The sequence below is a fragment of the Lepidochelys kempii genome, chromosome 9, assembly GCF_965140285.1.
Source record: "Lepidochelys kempii isolate rLepKem1 chromosome 9, rLepKem1.hap1, whole genome shotgun sequence".
In the NCBI taxonomy this organism is placed as follows: domain Eukaryota; kingdom Metazoa; phylum Chordata; order Testudines; family Cheloniidae; genus Lepidochelys; species Lepidochelys kempii.
In genome coordinates this window covers 32,436,367-32,459,428 of record NC_136388.1, presented here as the reverse complement: position 1 = coordinate 32,459,428, position 23,062 = coordinate 32,436,367, and the positions used below count along the sequence as shown (strand labels likewise).

At 44.1% G+C, this 23,062-nt stretch overlaps 1 protein-coding gene across 2 annotated transcripts in view; it reads right to left on the bottom strand.

Moving 5' to 3' along the window:
* Window positions 1-23,062, bottom strand: part of XRN1 (5'-3' exoribonuclease 1) — a 78,386-nt gene that overhangs the window by 49,121 nt on the left and 6,203 nt on the right. For both annotated transcript variants that reach the window (XM_073359804.2, XM_073359805.2), the window contains exons 2-9: window positions 8,912-9,144; window positions 6,407-6,504; window positions 5,993-6,102; window positions 5,795-5,905; window positions 5,471-5,553; window positions 3,165-3,252; window positions 2,914-3,082; window positions 1,759-1,826 (exon numbers count right to left, since the gene is read on the bottom strand). In XM_073359804.2, coding sequence (XP_073215905.1) covers window positions 1,759-1,826; window positions 2,914-3,082; window positions 3,165-3,252; window positions 5,471-5,553; window positions 5,795-5,905; window positions 5,993-6,102; window positions 6,407-6,504; window positions 8,912-9,144 — 960 coding nt within the window. The remainder of the gene's footprint in view (window positions 1-1,758; window positions 1,827-2,913; window positions 3,083-3,164; window positions 3,253-5,470; window positions 5,554-5,794; window positions 5,906-5,992; window positions 6,103-6,406; window positions 6,505-8,911; window positions 9,145-23,062) is intronic.

Below are 23,062 nucleotides of genomic sequence, written 5' to 3'. Positions count from 1 at the left end.
CAGCCCCTCTCCCTTTAATCAGTTATCCGTTTAAATGATATAATTGTAATAGTTTAAACGGTTAACTTTTTAAACGGATACTTACATCTCTAGAACAGAAGAATTACTTCTTGTGTCCTGCTTACAACCCTCCTGTGAAGATAGCCCAGAATGATGTTTGCTTTTTTTACAACAGTTTTCCACTATCGACTCATATTTAACTTGTGATCCACTATGACCCTCAGATCCCTTGCTGCAGTACTCCTTCCTAGGCAGTCATTTTCCATTTTGTATGTGTGCTACTGATTGTTCCTTCCTCAGTGGAGTACTTTGCATTTGTCCTTATTGGATTTCATCCTATTTACTTCAGATCATTTCTCTAGTTTGTCCAGATCATTTTGAATTTTAATCCTATCCTCCAAAGCACTTTCAACCCCTCCCAGCTTGGTACTGTCTGCAAACTTTATAAGTATACTCTCTATGCCATTATCTAAATCACTGATGAAGATACTGAATGGAACCAAAGGACCAATCTGTGCAGGACCCCACTCAATATGCCCTATCAGTGTGAACCACTGATAACTCCATGAATGGTTTTTCAACCAGTTATGCACCCAACTTATAGTAGCTCCATCTAGGTTGAATTTCCCTAGTTTGTTTATGAGAAGGTCATGCAAGATAGTATCAAAAGCCTTACTAAAGTCAAGATATACTACATGTACCACTTCCCTCCTTACCACAAGGCATGTTACCCTGTCAAAGAAAGCTTTTGACACGATTTGTTCTTCACAAATCCATGTTATTATTTATCACCTTATTATCTTCTAGGTGTCTGCTAACTGATTGCTTAATTATTTGCTCCATAATCTTTCCGGGTACTGAAGTTAAGATGATTGGTCTGTAATTCCCCGGGTTGTCCTTATTCCCCTTTTTATAGATGGGCACTATATTTGCCCTTTTCCGGTCCTCTGGAATCTCACCCATGTGAGATAATGTACCACCTTATGATTAGGTACATTATAAAATGTCAATAGTTTGTGGGTTAATTGTTCATTTGCAGATAACACCTTATCCACATTTTTATGGTCCATGCCTTTTGTCATAGGACAGATTACTGCAATGTACCATAATGGGGCTGGCCCTTGAAAGCCACCTGGATTGCTTCAGCTGGTGCAGATTGCTGCTGCCCATTTTTGTGAGCATCTAACACTTCCATACTCTAAACTGATTCCACATTTGATTTCAGGTGCAATATAAAGTAATGGTTATAATCTAAAGCCAATTACTTAATTTTCTGCCTCTCTCCCCAAAATCTATTATGACAATCAGATCAGATGGCAATTGGTTGGACGGTGCAACAAAACTATAACTGGCAGCAGGGACCTCATCTACAGAATTTGCTCCATCTAGTGGTTTATCAGAGCTAGAGTATGGTGCTTTCCTTACTAAAGTTCAAGGCATATTTAAATAAGGCTTTTATATAAAACTGAGGGACAGATCCTCAACTAATATAAATTTCCATAGCATCATTCTGTAAAAGATTCAGGGGCAGATTCTTAGCTGATGCTAATTGTCAAGAGTTCTATAGATTTAATCCTCTATGGAGCAGTGAGATAGCTCCTTGAGTGAATGCACTTTAGCTTTTGTCCAAAATAGGAGGCTTGAACTCACTAGGAAGACTGTATTTTGATTGCATATTTTTAAAACTATGAGGTACTCAGACATTATAGTGATGGGCAGCCCTATAACATATACACAGTACAAATAAAGGTTACTTACATCTGACAATTTTGTAAGATATTTCTCAAAGCGTTGTAAGTTCAGATGCCCACTTTCATTAATGTAGCCTATTGGGGAAAATATCGTGTATGTATGTAAAGTCTTACATTGAAATGTTTCTAAAACTCACTTAAAGTTCTGTGTGCAATAATACCCCCTTTTTTAGGCACCCAATAAAATCTTCTCCAATAAAACTGCAAAGGTTTCTAACACATCATATACACTCTGCTGACGATGCCAATCAAATCTAACAGCAACAAAATTAAATATCCTTACTTTCAAATAACTGAAGTTAATGTACATTCTAAAACTCTTCATAATAATTTGTTAACTGTTGACCAATTAGTGCATATAGGATTGAAACTGAACATTCCCACCTGAATATTGTCCCACTGAAGCCTAGACACTACAATTTTTCATATTTTAGTTTCCACAAGCAGGCCATAGAAAACTCCTTCTCTTCACCCATTACCCCATCCAGTTTTCTCCATCCACGATCCCACTGGAGGCCTGAAACACCATTAACCCTCTGCAATTTCTTAATATTTTAAAGATGCTATGCTATACTTTCTTTGTTCTCCCAATTCAGATTGGATACAATACTCTCATCTAAAGTCTACGTATTTACGTGTGGTTTCTCCATGCTACCCACTAAACATATAATCTCAAAAACTACAGTTTATAGATCGACTTTATAACTTGTGACAGCCACATTGGAAAAAGTAAATATAGCTCTCCCATAAAAACTAATCTTGAAAATAATAAGATATCAGTAATAAAACTGATATATCATGTAAGCATTCTGGGGCGAGTGACAAAAAGTTTTGGTAGCTCACAGATTTATCGGTGAGAAAGCAATATGAGACGTCACCCATATCATTGTGGTCTTTGCCCCTTACCATCATTTTCCTGTATCTTTTTTTTATTCTTGCCAGGTCAATAGCAACAAACAGTAATGCTGTGAAAAAGTGTTAATACCCATGGAACCAGATTCAAAAAGACATTGACTAGATCACACTTCAGCAAGTGCTATGAAACAATACTGTAATACCAGTAAGGTCTATATAGGCAACACTTCAGTTTAACCTTTCCTTTGATTTCTGTTCCAGAACTATAAGTATGTTTCTCTTTAAATATTTTTTTAAAACTACTTACCTCCAAGTTCTGGCAGGATAGCCATGTATGTTTTATAAAGTAGCGGCAGCGCATCATGATTAATATGTAAATGAGGTAGGTGAGGAATAAAGTCATTGCCTACAAGAAACCCCATTAAGATCCAATCATCTATTATCCTTTCAATGTCATATTGAAAGGAAATCTTGACCTAAAAAAATAAGAAAATCTTTATGATCAAGTTTGTATACAAAGTTGTAACATCTTTTGCCCATGGTTTCATTAATACTTACTTTTACTGGTGAAAATTCATAGTCAATATATTCTCTCATTAATGACAAGTGCAGTAAGTGAAATGTGGTTTCTTCTGGGGCACATGCTCTGAAAATTATTCAAACCATGAAATCAACTATTTATAAATATTTCTGAAGTGTGTATATAATAGTCCACTATAGTTATCCAAAAATAAGTACTCAGCTATTATCTATTTTGCTGCATTGCTAAAGATTATGACGTCTGAGTACTTGTTGTCAGGAGCAAATAAATACTAATGGCATTTTACAAAGACTCTGCTTCAATAATATAATTTTGCCTTACTGGCTACTCAGGAAGTGTTCTAAAAAGCAGCAGAGATTCAGACTCTAATCCAGCAAATTACACTCTTGCTAAATTTTAAGCATGTGAATACTGTCAGGGACTTCAACATTAAGCACATAAGTGTTTGAAGAAGTCTGCTTTTCAGAAAATGGAGATGCTCAGTTTGGAAAAGTAAGTGTGGTCCAGTGGATTCAGCACAGGTATGGTAATTGGGAATTCCTGCGCTCTAATCCTGGCTATGACATTGACTCAGTATATGATTTGTGTCTCAACTTTCCCACTAGTAAAATGTGAAAAATCTTTATTTACCTACTTTGAAGATTCGATAAGATTAACTAGATAATACCTGTGAAGTGCTCTGAATATTAGAAGGGTTCATAACTTATAAGTATTAATATTGCTGGGGATCCCCTGTCATGGACAAGCCTGTGGATGCACCCATACACACACTGCTGATTTTGGCCTGGGAGTAGGCTATGAATATAAAATACCCTCCCTCTGAAGTTTATCTGGGTGAAAGCCAATCCTGTGCAAGGTTGGTGAACTGGGCCCTATGCAACACCGAAATTCCATGTTAAGGGAATAAATGCATAAGGATTTCAGACAGTCAGGAAGGTGTTTTTTCTTTTCCTTCTCCTCAATGTATTTTGGTTGGGCTTTGGGCTTGTTTGGTCTCCTTCCTCTGTAATATCAGAAATGACCACAGCAGGAAATGGGATGCTGGACAGGGTAGGCTAGTACTTTAAGGTTGCACCAAGCATTCTCTCTCAGGTGCTAATCTGGGTGATTCTTGCTCACGTGCTCAGGGTCTAGCTGATCATCATATGTGGGGTCAGGAAGGAATTTTCCCCCAGACCAGTTTGGCAGCGATCTTTGGGATTTTTCTCCTTCCTCTGCAGCAAGGGTGCAGGTCACTTGCTGGGATCATCTGGATAAATCCCACTTAATCAATTCTGTGTCATTGTGGGGGCCTTGGTGCACCTCAGTCCCTCCTATTCTCTGCCTGTGATACACAACTGTTTAGTCTCCTGTGGGCTGTAATACCTTGGTTTCATTTTGGTTGCTGGGTTTAGTGTGTGAGTGCTGGAGCCTGTGATATACTGGAGGTCAGACTACATGATCTGGGGTCCCTTCTGGCCTTAAACTTTATAAGGCCTGGTCTAGTCCTTTTGCACTTGAGTTTATTTTGGGTTCTTGGCTAGAGCACATCAATAAGAGCTATGTATCTCTTTAGGCACTTACATGGCTCTCATCACCATAGTATCTGAGAGCTTTCCTGTACATACAAGATAGACTGTTCTCTCTCTCTCTGTCTCCTGCCCACCCTGCCCCTTTCCTACCACCAAGAACTTCAGGACCTGTTTACATGGGGACAGTGATCAGAATAGCTTCCCGTGTGGACACTTAAATCAGAAGAAGGCCCCATCTTCTGGGATTAACCTTTATCTGTAGATTAAAGGAAATTGGGAAAAGGTACTCCTACACTCTGGAATAAGAATGTCCAGAGGGGAGCTATTCTGGAATAGTTTATTCCTCAATTGCCATTCTGGTCAATTTCCCCATGTAGACAAGTCCTTTGTGGTTTGTTTTTGGTTTTTTTAATGAATGAATCTATAAGAACAAGAACAATCTATTGTGGGAAATAGAATCAGTACAGTGTGAGATGCCTGCCCTAGGGAACAAAGCCAGAGGCACAATGTGGTGCACTATAGCTCTCAGGATTTTCTGGCCGTTCAGTTGTTATTAGGTTCCACAAGCACCAAATTTCAGACTTTTTTTCTAATTGCTGAGTCAGGCAAATAGAAAAGATTTATATAAACATAAATATTAATATTTATAAAATAAATGTATCAGGGTTTATAATATTCATTCATAATCAAATTAAAATAAAACAATTACCTGACTGATTAAATATGCAGTCATTTAAAGAAAACATTCTAAACAACCTGCATCTTTTGGATCTCCTTTCTTCCTATAAATAAGATTTTTAGAAGCAGTTTACCTCTGGGATTTTTTGCCACCAAACCGGACTTCTTCTCTTAAGAGTGAGAAATGTGACTCATGACTTGTTAATCCAAGCATAATCTGTGGAAATAAGAAATTAAGAAGGGGTTTAATATTATTCAAGAAGTGACCAGTGTCAGTATATTTCCATGCTCAGTGGTTCCGCATTGTAAATTTTTAGTTTGCCATAAATGTAAAGTTTTTTGTTTAATAATCTTGTTTGTTTTATAGTCATATATTCTGACAAAATATTGAATAGATGCTCAAGTCACAGACATAATAGCCTTTTGTCATTATGAGTATAAAATATATTTGCACATACCAAGTCAGCATCTAAACCATATAGACAGTGTCTTGTGTTTGGATCATAATCAGGCTTTGTTTTCTCTGATCGAATAAATTCCATAATTTTATGCTCTCCTTCACCTGGTGTCTAAATGCAAAAATAAAACAATTCAGTAAACACTATTCTGCAAAATACTATTTTTTTAAAAAAATTCAGTAATATAAACACAATAACCTCGTGGCCTGATAAGTAGACAGTTACGCCATGCCAGGATTTGTCTGTGGAAATCTTCATATTTACAAAATACTTCAGATGTTCGTGCAACCTGGCCATGAAATCAGTCCCTAGTAACAGAAATCTATAAGTTACATCTTCTGATACACTGTCATTTTAACAGTTATTTAAAATTCCATTTATACATTTATGAGGGATATTAGTGATTAGTGATAGAAAAAACAATTTATTTTTGCAAAGTGTGGCAGGTGTACTTTTGAAGAGTTTTCAGGTTTTAAATACTAAATTTAGGTGGGATTTTCAAAAGTGCCCGAGTGATTTAGCAGAACGAATCCTATTGAAAAATCAGATGAAAGAAAGGCAAAATGAGTAATCACAGTAATTCTCCTGTAAGTAACCAGCACATTTTCCTACCTGGTGTAATACAATTGGAGTCAAACCTGGCTTCTGTAGGGAGAACTTCTCCTTTTTCTAAAGCCTTTTTTATTTTGTCCTCTGCTTCTTTTGCGGACCTAAAAAAAACATTGCATTTTACAGCATTGTATGTACACTATTTTTTCCTCAAAAAGTTAAATTTAGAGTTACATCTTAAAGTAAATAAAAAAGGAAATGTAACTCTTAGTCCGTATTTTAATTTTGCTTTTAGTGTGCATAGAAAATGGAGAAGCTGTTTTGAATTTTCTACAGTAAGGATAAGATGTATGCTGCACATATACCTGTAGTATATACAGGGCTCAAAAGACCATTTGGGGGCCAACGGGAGGAAAAGAGAACCAGCTGGCAGCAGATAAATGGCAAGCGTCAAATTACTGACTAAGCTAATCTTTCCCCCTCAGAATTAAAGGACACTGTCCTCAAATTATTTTCTCTTCTCTCTCTCTTCATTTTTATCTTGATGCTTTCCTCCCCACCCCCATCCGTTTTCCTTTACATTTTTTCCTGATATAGAACACTTTAACCTCTGTGGCCACTCAGTAAAAAATTTAAGGGTGGCAATTTTGTAACAGAAAAGCTTCAAAAACGCACTCCAACTAGAAACTGCTGAGGTTGAATTAATATGCAAACTAGATACCATTAACTTGGGTTTGAATAGAGACTGGGAGTGGCTGGGTCATTACACATATTGAATCTATTTCCTTAAATATCCTCACACCTTCTTGTCAACTGTCTAAATGGGCCATCTTGATTATTACTACAAAAGTTTTTTTCTCCTGCTGATAATAGCTCATCTTAACTAATTAGCCTCTCACAGTTTGTATGGTAACTTCCAACTTATCTGTATGTGTGTATATATATATCTTACTATATGTTCCATTCTATGCATCCGATGAAGTGAGCTGTAGTTCACGAAAGCTTATGCTCTAATAAATTTGTTAGTCTCTAAGGTGCCACAAGTACTCCTATTTTTTCCTGATATTATTTCATCCTTTTTTTAATGTTTTAATTTTTCTTTAAAACCCTCTGGCTTTCTTATTTGTTCTTTCCATATTTATTTTTTTATCCACAAATATTCTCTCTCATCTCCTCCTCAACCCCATGCCAATCTTGCCTATTGCCCCACCAGTTGTTTTTCTTGTCCTCCCAGTGGCCCCCAAATGGTCTCCCCACATCTCCAAGCCCCGGGATTCCTTCTTTTCCCTGACTAGTGACAACAATGAGAGGCAGGTGAAACCTGAAGAGAAACAATTTACAGTGAATGGAACTCCCCATAGCACTCACTGGTGAAGAAAAGGAAGTACTGTAGCATTAGTTGTTCAGAACAAAAAGAGGAAATGGCCAGCCCTATCTCCAACTTCCAGTATACGCTGTCAATGTGGCTGCTGTCCCCAAAGTTCACAAAAGCTGCGAGGGCAAGCAGTAAACATCAAGATTTTAATGATCTCCACTGTATATGATCTAGATGTAAACTACATTATTTAGCTAGCCTGATGGCCAATGTTACTAGAGACTAGAGTTTTATTCTCAAACCTCAGTCTCTTTCCCTCCTCCATACTGCGCTGTCAAGGGAAACTTCACTATAGAGTGACCACAAAGGCCTCTTTAGAGATGGCATTCACAGATTCCAAAAGCAGCCCTATTACTGCTTCTTTGCACAGTGATAAACTGGAATATGTAGATTTATAGAAAAATAGTCTTAAAGATGGAAAAAGAAGCAGCACCTATAACTGCTGTTCCCAAAAGATACATGCTGTGCTAGATCATCATTCTTGGGTCCATGCTCCTTTGAATGACCAAAGCACAAATTTTACAAACTCAAAGTTCTAAGCCAGGGGTTCTCAAACTGTGGGTCGTGACTCCAAAGTGGGTCGTGATTCTGTTTTAATGGGGTCGCGGTCCTGTTTTAATGGCATTAGACTTGCTGTGGCTTGGGGCTGAAGCAAAAGCCTGAGTCCCACCACGTGGGGCCAAAGCCGAAGTTTGAGAGCTTCAACCCTGGGTGGTGGGGCTCAGGCTTTGGCTTCAGCCCTGGGCAACAGAGATCAGGTTACAGGCCCACAGAGGTTACAGGGCAGTGGGGCTTGGACTTTGCTCCTCCCTCCTTCATGCAGTAATTTTTGTTGTCAGAAGGGGGTTGCAATGCAATGAAGTTGGAGAACCCCTGTTCTAAGCCACTGGTTCCAATTGGAGATGATTTATACTAGCCTCTGCAGTGCTGTACAAACTGCAAGTTCACTTCAAAGACAAAAGACGAAAAGTACTCCCCGGTGTACCGGTCTTTTTCAAATGCACTGGCAAAAGATCCTCAATTCTGATTTATGACTGACCAGTTATTATTTAACAAAACCCAAACAATGCTATAGTCAAAAGCATCATAATTTAAAACTATGTATTTCATACTTATTTCAATTTTTAAACTTAAAAAATCTCATAAAATGTGCTGTTCTATTTATAAACAGGGCAACATTAAAATGTTTTCACCTAAAACGTCTCCCACGCTGCTGGTTCATTTTTGCTCTTGGAGCCACTCCATCAACTGCCATGAAGAAAACTTTTCTTGGTTTAATAATGCGAAATAATACTTCCAAATAGTGAAAAATATCAGCGAAGATCTTATCATCTGAGATTCTGAAGTGAACATCATCATCATTAGGGTGTGAACACTGATGGATGATACCATTCATATCCAGGTACAAGTTGTCAAATTCTGGAATCTAGAAAAAAGTTACATATAATACTGGGATATCAAGTTAACAGCACCTATCAATCACAGACCTAGAAAAAGTTCCCTTTCTTCAGTGATAGCGGAAACAACAGAAGTTCCCTCCAAGGGAGGAAAAGCACAGCAGGACCTGAGCTGTGTGAACCATGGGGTTTTCCTGGGGACTGGTTGTAAACACAGGTTTCAGAGTAACAGCCGTGTTAGTCTGTATTCGCAAAAAGAAAAGGAGTACTTGTGGCACCTTAGAGACTAACCAATTTATTTGAGCATGAGCTTTCGTGAGCTACAGCTCACTTCATCGGATGCATCCGATGAAGTGTGCTGTAGCTCACGAAAGCTCATGCTCAAATAAATTGGTTAGTCTCTAAGGTGCCACAAGTACTCCTTTTCTTGTTGTAAACACAGGGGTTGGAACATTGATTGAGTCCAGTGGAGTATATCAGAAGGAAAAAGCTCCCAGAAAACCAGCAGACAATGAAAAATATGTAGAGACCATGGCCTTGAGTAGGAGCAGAGACAGAATTCCTTGGGCACGGGACTCTCTGGAAAAGGCAGGCTTGCAAAATGTGAGCAAGGAAGCTGTCTGCCATTTGTTCCTACTGTTTCCAGGAAAATGGCACTTTCTGTACATTCTTTGTAAATAAACAGAACTGCACCAAAGAAATATCTTGTTCGTATAAATAGTGCAACACGGCTCCAAATATTGGCTAACTGTTTGGGCCAAGGGGTAACAGTACCATCATATTTTTTTCCAAAAAACACAACACAGACAAGGCCAGTTTGTAAGAAAACATATACCCATTCTGTACACATGTACTGCTTGATTTGTAAGTACTCCTGATCATAAGAGTCCCCTGGCAGTTTCAGTAGGACAGTTTCCTTACTTCCTGTGATGACCTGTTGTGTTACTGCTGAACCATCCTCTCACCTGGGCCAAATAACTTCTAGGGGAACATTTCTGGGTTTATGTTTATAATCCAGAGTTCTAGATTTAGGAGAAGCAGAGTATTGGGGATTATGGAGGAAAGGAAGAGGTAGAGGCAGGATTAAGACAGAGCTAATACATCTCTAATCTCTAGCAATACCTAGCGTCTTGTTGGGTATGGAGCTCAATCTGCAATGTATTAGAATACAGCTGATGCACGGTGCTCAGTAATTATTTTTCTGCACTTCCTGGAATGGCATTTAGTCTCTCTAATAAAGGAACTAATTTTGTGGTCTGAATAAAACTGCATGCCCAAAGTCCGTCACATCCACACAGACACCAGCTTTCTAGTTCCAAGGATGGTGTGTTGCATTGAAAGCACTCTAAAAAGCTACAAAACAGAAAGTTACTCACCTTGCAGTAACTAAAGTTCTACGAGATGTGTGTCCCCGTGCGTGCTCCACTCTAGGTGTTGGTACGTCCCGGCACCTTTGAGCAGAGATTTTCAGTAGCAGTCCCTGGTCGGGACGCACGTGCTCAGTTGGTATCTCCCATCTTGTTGGAATCTTCCTGAGTGTGTGCGTCCCACACCCTCCTCAGTTCCTTCTCTACCGTGGAGAAATCATACTAATACTCCAAAATAGAAGGGAGGAGGGCGGGGAGTGGAACATCCACAGGGACACACATCTCAAAGAACTTCAGTTACTGTAAGGTGAGTGACTTTCTCTTATTCTTCAAGTGCTGCCCTGTGGGTGCTCCACTCTAGGTGAATGTGTAGCAGTACACACTATGATCAGTGGGACTTTGAAGATGTGGCAGTGAGTACTGTATGGCCTGCTATGGTGTATGCTGTGGTATCTTGCGTGATAGCATAGTGTTTGGCAAACATGTGTTCAGATGACCATGTAGCCACTTTACAGATGTCAGGAATGGGTACATTATGTAAGAAGGCAACCGATGTCGACATAGCTCGAGTGGAATGAGTTCTAATACCTTGGGTGGTTGAATATTTTGAGTGCAGTAACAGGATCTGATACAGTCAGAGATCCACTTGGACAGAAGTGGTTTAGAGATAGCGGTACCTTTCGATCTTTCAGTAATGGAGACAAAGAGTTGTGGGGACTTACGAAATGGCTTAGTCCTGTCTAAATAAAAGGCAATTGCTCACCTGATGTCGAGAGTATGCAGGGTTGCCTTGTGCAGAGTCTTGTGAGGTTTGGGATAGAAAGCAGGTAAGTATATTGGTTGGTTAAGGTGGAAGATGGATACCACCTTAGGGAGAAATTTAGCATGTGGTCTCAGAGTGACTTTGTCTTTGGAGAAGATCGTGTAGGGAGGATGGGCCATCAGGGCGCTTATTTCTCCTACTCTCCTTGCTGATGTTATTGCAACTAAGAAAGCTACCTTCATGGACAAATGAAAAAGAGATGAGGTAGCCAAGGGCTCAAATGGAGGATTCATGAGACCATGAAGAACGAGGTTAAGATTCCATGTAGCTGCCGTTGGGTAAATTTCAGGGCAGAGATTTTGCAGGCCCGTGAGAAATCGTTTTATGGTGGGGTGGGTAAAGAGTAAGTAACCTTCTACCAAATCATGGACCGTAGTAAACACCGCCAGGTGTACTTTGATGGAGTTGAGCAAGAGTCCATCCTGTTTTAATTGCAGAAAGTAGTCCAGGACTTTAGGGAGGGTCACCGTGTTGGGTGTTAAGAGATTAAGAGAGCACCAGAGGGCAAAACGCTTCCACTTCTGCAGGTAAGTTTTACGAGTAAAGTCTTTTCTACTATGCAGGAGGATGTATTGGACTTGCTCGGAACAGGCTAGTTCATGGGTTTGGAACCATGAAGGAACCAGGCTGTCAGGTGGAGCTTTTGGAGCTGGGGATGAAGGACCCCTCCGTTGTCCTGGGAAAGGAGATCTGGCCTGCTGGGGAGAGTCCATGGATGACAGGAGGACAGGCAGAGCAGGTAAGGATACCACATCTGTCTCGGCCAAGCCGGGGCAATAAGTATGTCCCACTCAGGAGCAAAACAGGCGACATTTTCGATTCTGGGTTGTGGCAAAGAGGTCTATTGACGCAGTGCCCTTGAGGGAGAAGAGCTGTTGAAGTATTGCGGGGTGAAGTTCCCATTCGTGTTCTGTCAAGAAGTGCCTGCTGAGTGTGTCGGCAGTAGCGTTGTGGCAGCCAGGCAGGTAGGAAGCAATGATTTCTATTTGATGTTGTATGCACCAATTCCATAGTCGGATGGCTTCCATGCATAGGGAATGTTATCAGGCTCCCCCTTGTCTGTTGATGTAGAACATACATGCTATGTTGTCTGTTAAGACCTGAATAGATTTGTTCTTTATGAGGGGAAGAAACTGAAGGCATGCTTGCCTCACTGCTCTGAGCTCCAAGAGATTTACGTGTAGGCTCGTCTCTGATGTGGACCATCGGTCTTGTGCCCTGTGTCCCCCATAGATGCGCTCCCCAACTGATTAGGGAAGTGTCCGTGGTGAGCATGAGCATTGGGGATCGTTGCTGGAAGGAAACCCCCGTGCAGAGGTTTTCTGGTCTTGTCCACCAATGTAGGGAAGCTAGAACATTGGGGGGAGGAGGAGTTAGCAGCATCCCTAAGGTGTGTCTGTTGGGTTTGAAGTTGAGTCAGCCCTGAAGACATCTCATGTGTAGCCTGGTGTACTGGACCATGAAGGTGGTGGCTGCCATGTGACCAAGGAGCTGTAGACAGATTCTTGCCTGTGTCCTGGGACAAATAGAGAGCGTGCATATAAGCTGCGTGATAGCGAGGAATCTGTGATTGGGAGCGAGGCTCTGCTTCGGATTGAGTCCAGATGAGCTCCAATGAACTCGATCTGTTATGTAGGAGTCAGGGTGGATTTTTGGAGGTTTATTTGGAGGTGAAGGCTGTGAAAGAGGGAGATGGCGAAATAGATAGCTTGAAGTGTCTTGCCATAGGAGTTGCCCTTGATGAGGCAATTGTCCAGGTAGGGGAAAAATGTGATCCCATGTCTGTGGAGGTGAGCCATGACCACGGTCAGAGTTTTAGAAAAGACTCTCGGTGCTGTGGAGAGTTCAAAAGGAAGAACTCTGTATTGAAAATGGTCATGACTGATTGTGAATCGTAGGCAGTGTCCGTGAGCTGGATGAATTGATATATGAAAATAAGTGTCATAGAATCATAGAATCATAGAATCTCAGGGTTGGAAGGGACCCCAGAAGGTCATCTAGTCCAACCCCCTGCTCAAAGCAGGACCAATTCCCAGTTAAATCATCCCAGCCAGGGCTTTGTCAAGCCTGACCTTAAAAACCTCTAAGGAAGGAGATTCTACCACCTCCCTAGGTAACGCATTCCAGTGTTTCACCACCCTCTTAGTGAAAAAGTTTTTCCTAATATCCAATCTAAACCTCCCCCACTGCAACTTGAGACCATTACTCCTCGTTCTGTCATCTGCTACCATTGAGAACAGTCTAGAGCCATCCTCTTTGGAACCCCCTTTCAGGTAGTTGAAAGCAGCTATCAAATCCCCCCTCATTCTTCTCTTCTGCAGGCTAAACAATCCCAGCTCCCTCAGCCTCTCCTCATAACTCATGTGTTCCAGTCCCCTAATCATTTTTGTTGCCCTTCGCTGGACTCTCTCCAATTTATCCACATCCTTCTTGAAGTGTGGGGCCCAAAACTGGACACAGTACTCCAGATGAGGCCTCACCAATGTCGAATAGAATGTGTCCTGTAGGTCGAGGGCTGTGAACCAGTCCCCTTGATCCAGTGCAGGAATTATTGTGCCCAGTGTGACCATCTTGAATTTTTGTATCCTCAAGAATTTGTTCAGATGGCATAGGTCTAGTATAGGCCTCCATCCCCCGGTCTTTTTCTGGGTCAGGAAGTAATGGGAGTAGAACCCTTTCCCTCGATGTTGTGTCAGCACAGGTTCCACTGCACCTAGTTGTAGAAGGGGGACCACTTCTGCGCGAAGTAAGTGTTCATGAGAGGGGTCCCTGAAGAGGGACGGGGAAGGGTAGGAGTGTAGGATATAAATGGGATAGAGTAACTGAACTATTTCGGGGACCCAGTGGTCCTGTGTAATCCGCTGCCAGGCATGTTGGAAACTCTGGAGGCGGTAGCCAAATGGGCAAGTAGGCAGTGGAATCAAGGGGTGGTCGTGCAGACCCTTGACCAACGTTTCAAAATTGTTTATTCCCCAATGGGTGGGAGGTGGTTGCTTGAGCTTGATTTTGTCTGCGCTTAGGGGGTCTAGCGCGATTCCTAGTTATGTCGTATGGTTTGGGTTGAAGCTGATAATACTGTTGTGTGCGTGGTCTTTGGTAGGATTGGTATTGTTGTCTCCTGGGAAGAGATGGGTGAATGCCTAGGGTGCGCAGTGTCACTCTAGAATCTTTCATGGTGTGAAGGAGTTCATTGTTTTTTGTGGAAAAAAGTTTAATCTTTATCAAAGGGGAGGTCCTCCACTTTGGTCTGCAGATCTTTAGGGATGCCGGATGCAGAGAGCCATGAAGATCTGCGCATAACCACAGCAGTTGCAGTAGTACAGGCTGCTGTGTCCCCCGTGTCTAGAGATGCTTGTAGGGCAGTTCTGGGAATCAGTTGGCCTGCAATCAGGATTGATTTGAAGTCTGCTCTGCTATCCTCTGGAATGTAGGAGACAAATTCAAAACGTTTATTGTAATTATCGAAGTTGTAGCTGGCGAGGAGGGCAGAATAGTTCGCAATTCTGAATTGTAGAGTGGAGGATGAATAAACCTTGCAACCCAAGACATCAAGGTGTTTAAGCTCCTTGTCTTGTGGGGTGGGCCGATATTGTGGCTGTTTCGTCCTTTGTGCGACTGCATCCAGGACAAGAGAGTTCAGTTGTGGATGAGAAAATAGGAAGTCAGAGTCCTTAGCAGGAACATAATATTTACATTCGGCCTTTTTGCAAGTTGGTAATAAAGAAGCTGGAGTTTGCCAGAGTGTGTCAGTTGGTTCCAGGAGTGCTTCGTTTATGGGGAGTGCGATCTTTGAGGGCGCAGATGGTTGAAGGATTCTGAGGAGTCTGTGTTGTGTCTCCTGAACCTCTTCTAAGGGGATGTTTTGACTGAGTGCCACCCTCCTGAACAGGGGCGGCGAGTTACATGGGCCCGTGGTGCCCGAGCTCCAGCAATATTCAGGGCTGGGGGGCCCAGCTCCACCAATGTTTGGAGCCGGGTCTCTCCCCCGGCCCTGCCTAGAGTGTGCTCCTGCCTGCCGCCCCCCCACGCGCCTCCCCCAGGCCCTAGAGCGTCCCACCTGCCAAGGAGTGTCCCTGCCTGATTAAAAGTGGGTAGGTGCCCTGCCACTCCATGCTGCTCTCCGTTGGCTGCGCTGCGGCCTAAGGCTAGGCTACAGCACAAGAGCAAGCTGAGGCAGCTGGCTGCTGCTGCACCAGAGTAGGGGAAGAGGTACACATATGATTGGCAGCCTTCTCTGTCTCCAGCACCCACCAAGAGGAGACGCAGGAACAGACCTCTGGACCTCACTCACCTGAGCAGCTGCTGGAGCTTCCTTTAGTGTCTGACCCTGTGATCCTGCCCCTAACCTCAGCCTGCAGCCCCGGTGCAAGGGGCAGGCCTCCCTCCCACCCCCGCCCCGGCCAAGAGGCTACAGTGTGGGACAGCAGGCTGCAGCAGGGGAGGAAGCCACATGTGATGGCAGCCCCCTCACCTCCAGCACCCACCCACCACAGGGGAGGTGAGGGGGCTTCCTGGACCTGAGCAGCTGAGGCTTGGGTGAGTGTTGTGACACCCTGCATGCCCCCCTGGCCAGTCACTGCTTCTGCCCCACGCTGGGCATGGGGCAGCCCTACCCCCCACCCCCAGTGAGGCTATGGTGAGGGGCAGCAGCAGTGGGGGAAAGGGTTGGGGGGAGTCCTCCTCTCTGGCCCTCACCCTGGGGCAGCCTGTCTGCACCCCAAGCTCCTCACCCCAAGCCCTGTGCCCCCAGCCAGGGCCCTCACTCCCTGTGCCCCAGCCCTGAGCCCCCTCCTGCACCCCTGCCCCAGCCCTGAGCCCCCACCCAAACTCCCTCCCAGAGCACATCCCCCACACCCACTCCTCCTGTCCCAGCCCAGACCTCACACCACAACTCCCTCCCAGAGCCTACACCCTACACCCAAACGCCTTCCCACAGCCCACCCCTTGCCCCAGCCTAGAGCCCGCACCCAAACACCTCCCCACTCCCACACCCAAACTTCCTCCCAGACCCTTAAGGAGGTGCGGTGGTGGGGCATGACTTGGACTCATTCTGGGCACCACCAAAAATTATACAAACCTGCTGCCCCTGCTCCTGAAAAGTTCTTGAAATTGTTTACAGTCGTCCACGTTCTGTGGAGGCAGAGGGAAGAGGGCTCCGTCTGGGACTGATGGAGAGTTAGGGGTCGATGAGTCAGGATATGGTGCGTAGCTCACATTCTCAGGAAGGGGTTCAGGTACTCTAGAAGTGGACGGAGCTGGAGATCGAGGCACAGAAGGAACTAGTGGTTTGGTGGAAGAGGTCTGAGGATGAGTGGTAGGAGGATGTGGGCAAGGGCACCACTGAGGCCAAGGCATAGGGTAGGAGAACCCAGGTGCTGCCCACGGGGGGCTGGGGGGGAGAGTAGGGAAACTGAGGCTGGTGGCTGTGAGCCATGACCTGATGTGGAAGAGGTTCTGGTGGAGGATGAGAGGCAGGTGGAGAGAACTCCGCCTGCTACTGTATATCGAGTTCGCTGTCAGTAAAGGTAGCCAGTTCAGGTGGGGAGAGCGGCTGTTCAGAAAGTGAGTCCTGTGTATTCAGGAACGGGGAGTTAGGCTCAGGTGGTACTGAGAGGTCACACTGAGTGAGAAACTGTTGCTCCTGCTCCCTGGGCTGTGCTGAGCCTGCTTTGTGCTCTAGCTTGTTATCAAGTGAAAGTGAAAGCATCAGCGGTGCCGCAGAGCGCTTGGAGGTGCCCTGCAGGGGGTCCGCTGCTGGTGCCGGGGTGGGAGGCAGGCTTGGTGCTGACGTTCTTCTCGGCTCCGGGGAAGAGCATGCTGTCGGCACCGTGACTAGTTTTGGTGCCAAACGGACCAGTGCCACAGAAACCTTCCCTGTGCGGGAGGTCGGGTTCCTGCCTCTGCACTCTGCGGGAGCCATGGCTGTGGCGTTAGAAAAGGCTGAGGCACCTGCCTTTGGCGCTGTCAGCACAGAGGGTAAGGATCTTGCAGGAGCCCCTTTACCCTTGTTAACGTCTCTCATTTGAGACTGTTGTGCTTCTTGCCTCTGCTCCAGAGAGGGTGAAGCAATGCTCCCAACTGGTTCGGATCTGGCTGGGAAGCGTGTGGGAGCAAGTTTAACTTTCCCTGTCTCCAAAAGCAGCTGGAGGGACTTTTCCATTAGAAGCATTTAAGCCACAGGTCCCTGTCACGCCAAGCTCTTGACTTGAGGCTTGTACAGTGGAGGCGCTTTGCGGGGACGTGAGTTTCCCCGAGGCACTTCACACAACGTGAGTGCCCATCCGACCGTGGCATGGAGTCCTGACAGGAAACACACTTTTTGAATCCTGAAGCCCCTGGCATTATGAATTAGAAATGGCAGGGGAGAGTGTCTCAGCAGAAGACAAGGCTGAAGCGAAAAAATTTGGGGTTTTTGGTTCTTTTTTTTTTTAACTAAGTAACTAACTATGTAACTACACTAAAGGAAGGGAAACAACGGGGATGTAACTAATAACTATTTCTATGTTCTTTGTTACTGTTTCCTAAGATACCAGGGAAGAAAAGTAGCACTGCCCCGAGTCCCATCTTCAGCCGAGGACGGTTGAGAAGGAACTAGGAGGGTGAGGGACGCACGCACTCAGGAAGATTCCAACAAGACAGGAGATACCAACTGAGAGCATGCGTCCCAACCAGGCACTGCTATTGAACATTTCCGATCAACGGCGCCGGACGCACCGACATCTAGAGTGGAGCACCCACAGGGACAGCACTCGAAACAGAACCTTGGTGATCCACATGCGCTTTTCACATGAAGCAGACATATGGAAGAGTAGCAGATGACATTTTCTACATATGAAGATGCATGCTGTGATGAACTTTATAAATAATCTTCTGTGTTTTACATAGAAACTGCCCTTTATGCCCTCTCTCTTCTATCATGTTTTTGGCAAGAGCAAACAGAAGAAGAAACAACGTAGCCTTGTCCGGTAGTGCCCCCTCCCTGCTTCTTCAAACAAAACTAACCCTTGCTTCTTTCTTCAGTATTTGAATAGCTGGCCCAGTATTTTACATCCTTCTAGTATTCTCACCTATGTACTCTTCTGAATATAAAAGAACCACCGAGGAAAAGTATGTCTCACCTTCACATATATTTAAACTTTGTGTATAACTCCTAGTATTTTGAATTTGTTAAATTTCTTTGCTTTCAGATCTAAAATTGAACATTCATCTCTGATAAACATCACCAAACCGCTTTAGTTTTCCACAGTAATTCCTTCCATGCTACCACTGTTCTGGCCTGATTCTCTCCTCTCTTACCCAAATTTTACACCAATATTACTCCTTCAACTTCAACAGAGTTGCTCCTGACTGACACCAACAAGAGAAGAGAATCAGGCCTTCATGTTTAATGATTTCTATCTGCACACAATACCTCCTTCTTCTCTACTAATATACTGTAAACACAGGATAGCAAGTAGACTAGCAAGCTGCTGGACTGTAGCAAATATAAAATAGTGAAACATGTCCAGTCTGAATTCAATTTCATAATACTATTTGTAATTAAATGTTAGTATACAAATTATCCTACATCTTTTTGCAATAGTGGGAAGAACACTTTACAATATTAATTTAGGCAAACATGTATTTGTACAACGTGTAAAGGACAAAAATGTGAATCGTTCCAAGAAATAAACAGAACAGTTTCTCCTTATAGTGATTAACTGAATGGAAAAAAAAATCACACGGTACTTGCCAATTATTTAAAAGATACGCAGAATATTCTCTTCTTCCAACTATGGCATAGTTAACATGACATCATTCTGCCTCCCACAGAATGTTTTTAGTTTGAGAGTTCAAAAGGAAGTAGCAGCAGTAAAAACAAAATCAAACAACATTAACACTAAAAATTTTATTGCTGTGATAGTAAAAGAGGATAAAATAAATTTTATGATTCAGTTAGACTTTGGAGGTCTTCCACAACAAGACTAACTCAGTCAACCTGTCCACACTTGGTAATGCATGAAGCCTGAGCAAATTCAATACAGAGAACGCCAAATTATTGATTACTAAAGCCGTAAATGTTCTGATCACCAAAAATTAATGCTCCATCTTGCTCCAGTTCTTGGCTTTGCACTCAGCCAACTGATCACCAGAAACTGTCAATCTGCAGAAGACATCTCCCCTTCAGGTTCCAGAAAATAGATGAAGGGTGGACATTTCATAAATCAGTCTCTCTGCCAGATTCAAAAAGACCAAAACACAGTCTCTCTGGATATAAGGAATTCTGGGGGTACTAAAAGTTAATTTTCTTTCCTTGAACAGCATGGAATTATCTCTTGGTTGAATGATGGATAAAATACTCAAAGTTTTCCTTTATTCCTACTCTTTTCCATGTAAAGAGCCTTAAGATTGGTGGTAAAGTTATATAGAGTGAATCAGCCTATGAAAGTTGACTCCCACAAAGAATCAATCTCCTAACCTTACAAAAAAGCCCACAGAGTCTCAAACTGCTGACATCAACAAGGATCCCCAGGCTGTAAAGGACTGTATTTCCACAACCACCTTTATCTTGTGATGGTGCTTTGCAGGCTGGCTCCACAAAGGAAGGGGTGGGTGAGCAGGTAGGTTCAGCTAGTCCCTTTCCCTATTCCATCTGGTTCTGCTAGCAGTGGCTGTTGCTGAGTTTCTATTCTAGGAGGACACTCAGGCTTTCATAAAGGATATCAGATGATAAATTCTACACACTGCTATGAATATGAATAACCCTAGTAATTAAGAGCACTAAGTGGAGACTGCTTCTTTTTGTTCAGCGAGACTATAGTTAAAAGCAACATCCCTGACACTGAAAAAAACATGGTACAAACATCAGTTATAAATAACCAGAATGACTAGATTACACGGGGCACTGTGCTAACATTTCCAAGTTTTCATGCATTAGTCTGTTGCCAACTGTGCCCACATATCTATTCAGGGGACACCATCACAGGGCCTAATAACATCAGCCACACTATCAGAGGCTCGTTCACCCGCATATCCACCAATGTGATATATGCCATCATGTGCCAGCAATGTCCCGCTGCCATGTACATTGGTCAAACTGGACAGTCTCTACGTAAAAGAATAAATGGACACAAATCAGATGTCAAGAATTATAACATTCATAAACCAGTCGGAGAACACTTCAATCTCTCTGGTCACGCGATTACAGACATGGAAGTTGCGATATTACAACAGAAAAACTTCAAAACCAGACTCCAGCGAGAGACTGCTGAATTGGAATTCATTTGCAAAGTGGATACAATTAACTTCGGGTATGTCTACACTACGGAATAAGGTCGAATTTATAGAAGTCGTTTTTTTAGAAATCGGTTTTATATATTCGAGTGTGTGTGTCCCCACAGAAAATGCTCTAAGTGCATTAAGTGCATTAACTCGGTGGAGCGCTTCCACAGTACCAAGGCTAGAGTCGACTTCCGGAGCGTTGCACTGTGGGTAGCTATCCCACAGTTCCTGCAGTCTCCGCTGCCCATTGGAATTCTGGGTTGAGATCCCAATGCCTGATGGGGCTAAAACATTGTCGCGGGTGGTTCTGGGTACATATCGTCAGGCCCCCGTTCCCTCCCTCCCTCCGTGAAAGCAAGGGAAGACAATCGTTTCGCGCCTTTTTTCCAGAGTTACCTGTGCAGACGCCATACCACGGCAAGCATGGAGCCCGCTCAGGTAACCGTCACCCTATGTCTCCTGGGTGCTGGCAGACGCGGTACGGCATTGCTACACAGTAGCAGCAACCCCTTGCCTTGTGGCAGCAGACGGTACAGTACGACTGGTAGCCGTCATCGTCATGTCCGAGGTGCTCCTGGCCACGTTGGCTGGGAGCGCCTGGGCAGACATGGGCGCAGGGACTAAATTTGGAGTGACTTGACCACGTTATTCTCTTTAGTTCTGCAGTCAGTCCTATTGAACCGTCTTATGGTGAGCGGGCAGGCGATACGGACTACTAGCAGTCGTACTGTACCACCTTCTGCCGAGCAGCCATGAGATGTGGATGGCATGCAGTCCTTCTGCACCGTCTGCTGCCAGCCAAAGATGTAAAAGATAGATGGAGTGGGTCAAAACAAGAAATAGACCAGATTTGTTTTGTACTCATTTGCCTCCTCCCCTGTCTAGGGGACTCATTCCTCTAGGTCACACTGCAGTCACTCACAGAGAAGGTGCAGCGAGGTAAATCTAGCCATGTATCAATCAGAGGCCAGGCTAACCTCCTTGTTCCAATAAGAACGATAACTTAGGTGCACAATTTCTTATTGGAATCCTCCGTGAAGTCCTGCCTGAAATACTCCTTGATGTACAGACACCTCCTTTGTTGATTTTAGCTCCCTGAAGCCAACCCCGTAAGCCGTGTCGTCAGTCGCCCCTCCCTCCGTCAGAGCAACGGCAGACAATCGTTCCGCGCCTTTTTTCTGTGAGGACACCATACCAAGGCAAGCATGGAGGCCACTCAACTCACTTTGGCAATTAGGAGCACATTAAACACCACACGCATTATCCAGCAGCATATGCAGCACCAGAACCTGGCAAAGCGATACCGGGCGAGGAGGCGACGTCAGCGCGGTCACGTGAGTGATCAGGACATGGACACAGATTTCTCTGAAAGCATGGACCCTGCCAATGCATGCATCATGGTGCTAATGGGGCAGGTTCATGCTGTGGAACGATGATTCTGGGCTCGGGAAACAAGCACAGGTTGGTGGGACCACATAGTGTTGCAGGTCTGGGATGATTCCCAGTGGCTGCGAAACTTTCGCATGCGTAAGGGCACTTTCATGGAACTTTGTGACTTGCTTTCCCCTGCCCTGAGGCGCATGAATACCAAGATGAGAGCAGCCCTCACAGTTGAGAAGCGAGTGGCGATAGCCCTGTGGAAGCTTGCAACGCCAGACAGCTACCTGTCAGTTGGGAATCAATTTGGAGTGGGCAAATCTACTGTTGGGGCTGCTGTGATGCAAGTAGCCCACGCAATCAAAGATCTGCTGATATCAAGGGTAGTGACCCTGGGAAATGTGCAGGTCATAGTGGATGGCTTTGCTGCAATGGGATTCCCTAACTGTGGTGGGTCCATAGACGGAATCCATATCCCTATCTTGGCACCGGAGCACCAAACCGCCGAGTACATAAACCGCAAGGGGTACTTTTCGATAGTGCTGCAAGCTCTGGTGGATCACAAGGGATGTTTCACCAACATCAACGTGAGATGGCCGGGAAAGGTGCATGATGCTCGCATCTTCAGGAACTCTGGTCTGTTTCAAAAGCTGCAGGAAGGGACTTTATTCCCAGACCAGAAAATAACTGTTGGGGATGTTGAAATGCCTATATGTATCCTTGGGGACCCAGCCTACCCCTTAATGCCATGGCTCATGAAGCCGTACACAGGCAGCCTGGACAGTAGTCAGGAGCTGTTCAACTACAGGCTGAGCAAGTGCAGAATGGTGGTAGAATGTGCATTTGGATGTTTAAAGGCGCGCTGGCGCAGTTTACTGACTCGCTTAGACCTCAGCAAAACCAATATTCCCACTGTTATTACTGCTTGCTGTGTGCTCCACAATATCTGTGAGAGTAAGGGGGAGACGTTTATGGCAGGGTGGGAGGTTGAGGCAAATCGCCTGGCTGCTGGTTACGCGCAGCCAGACACCAGGGCGGTTAGAAGAGCACAGGAGGGCGCGGTACGCATCAGAGAAGCTTTGAAAACCAGTTTCATGACTGGCCAGGCTACGGTGTGAA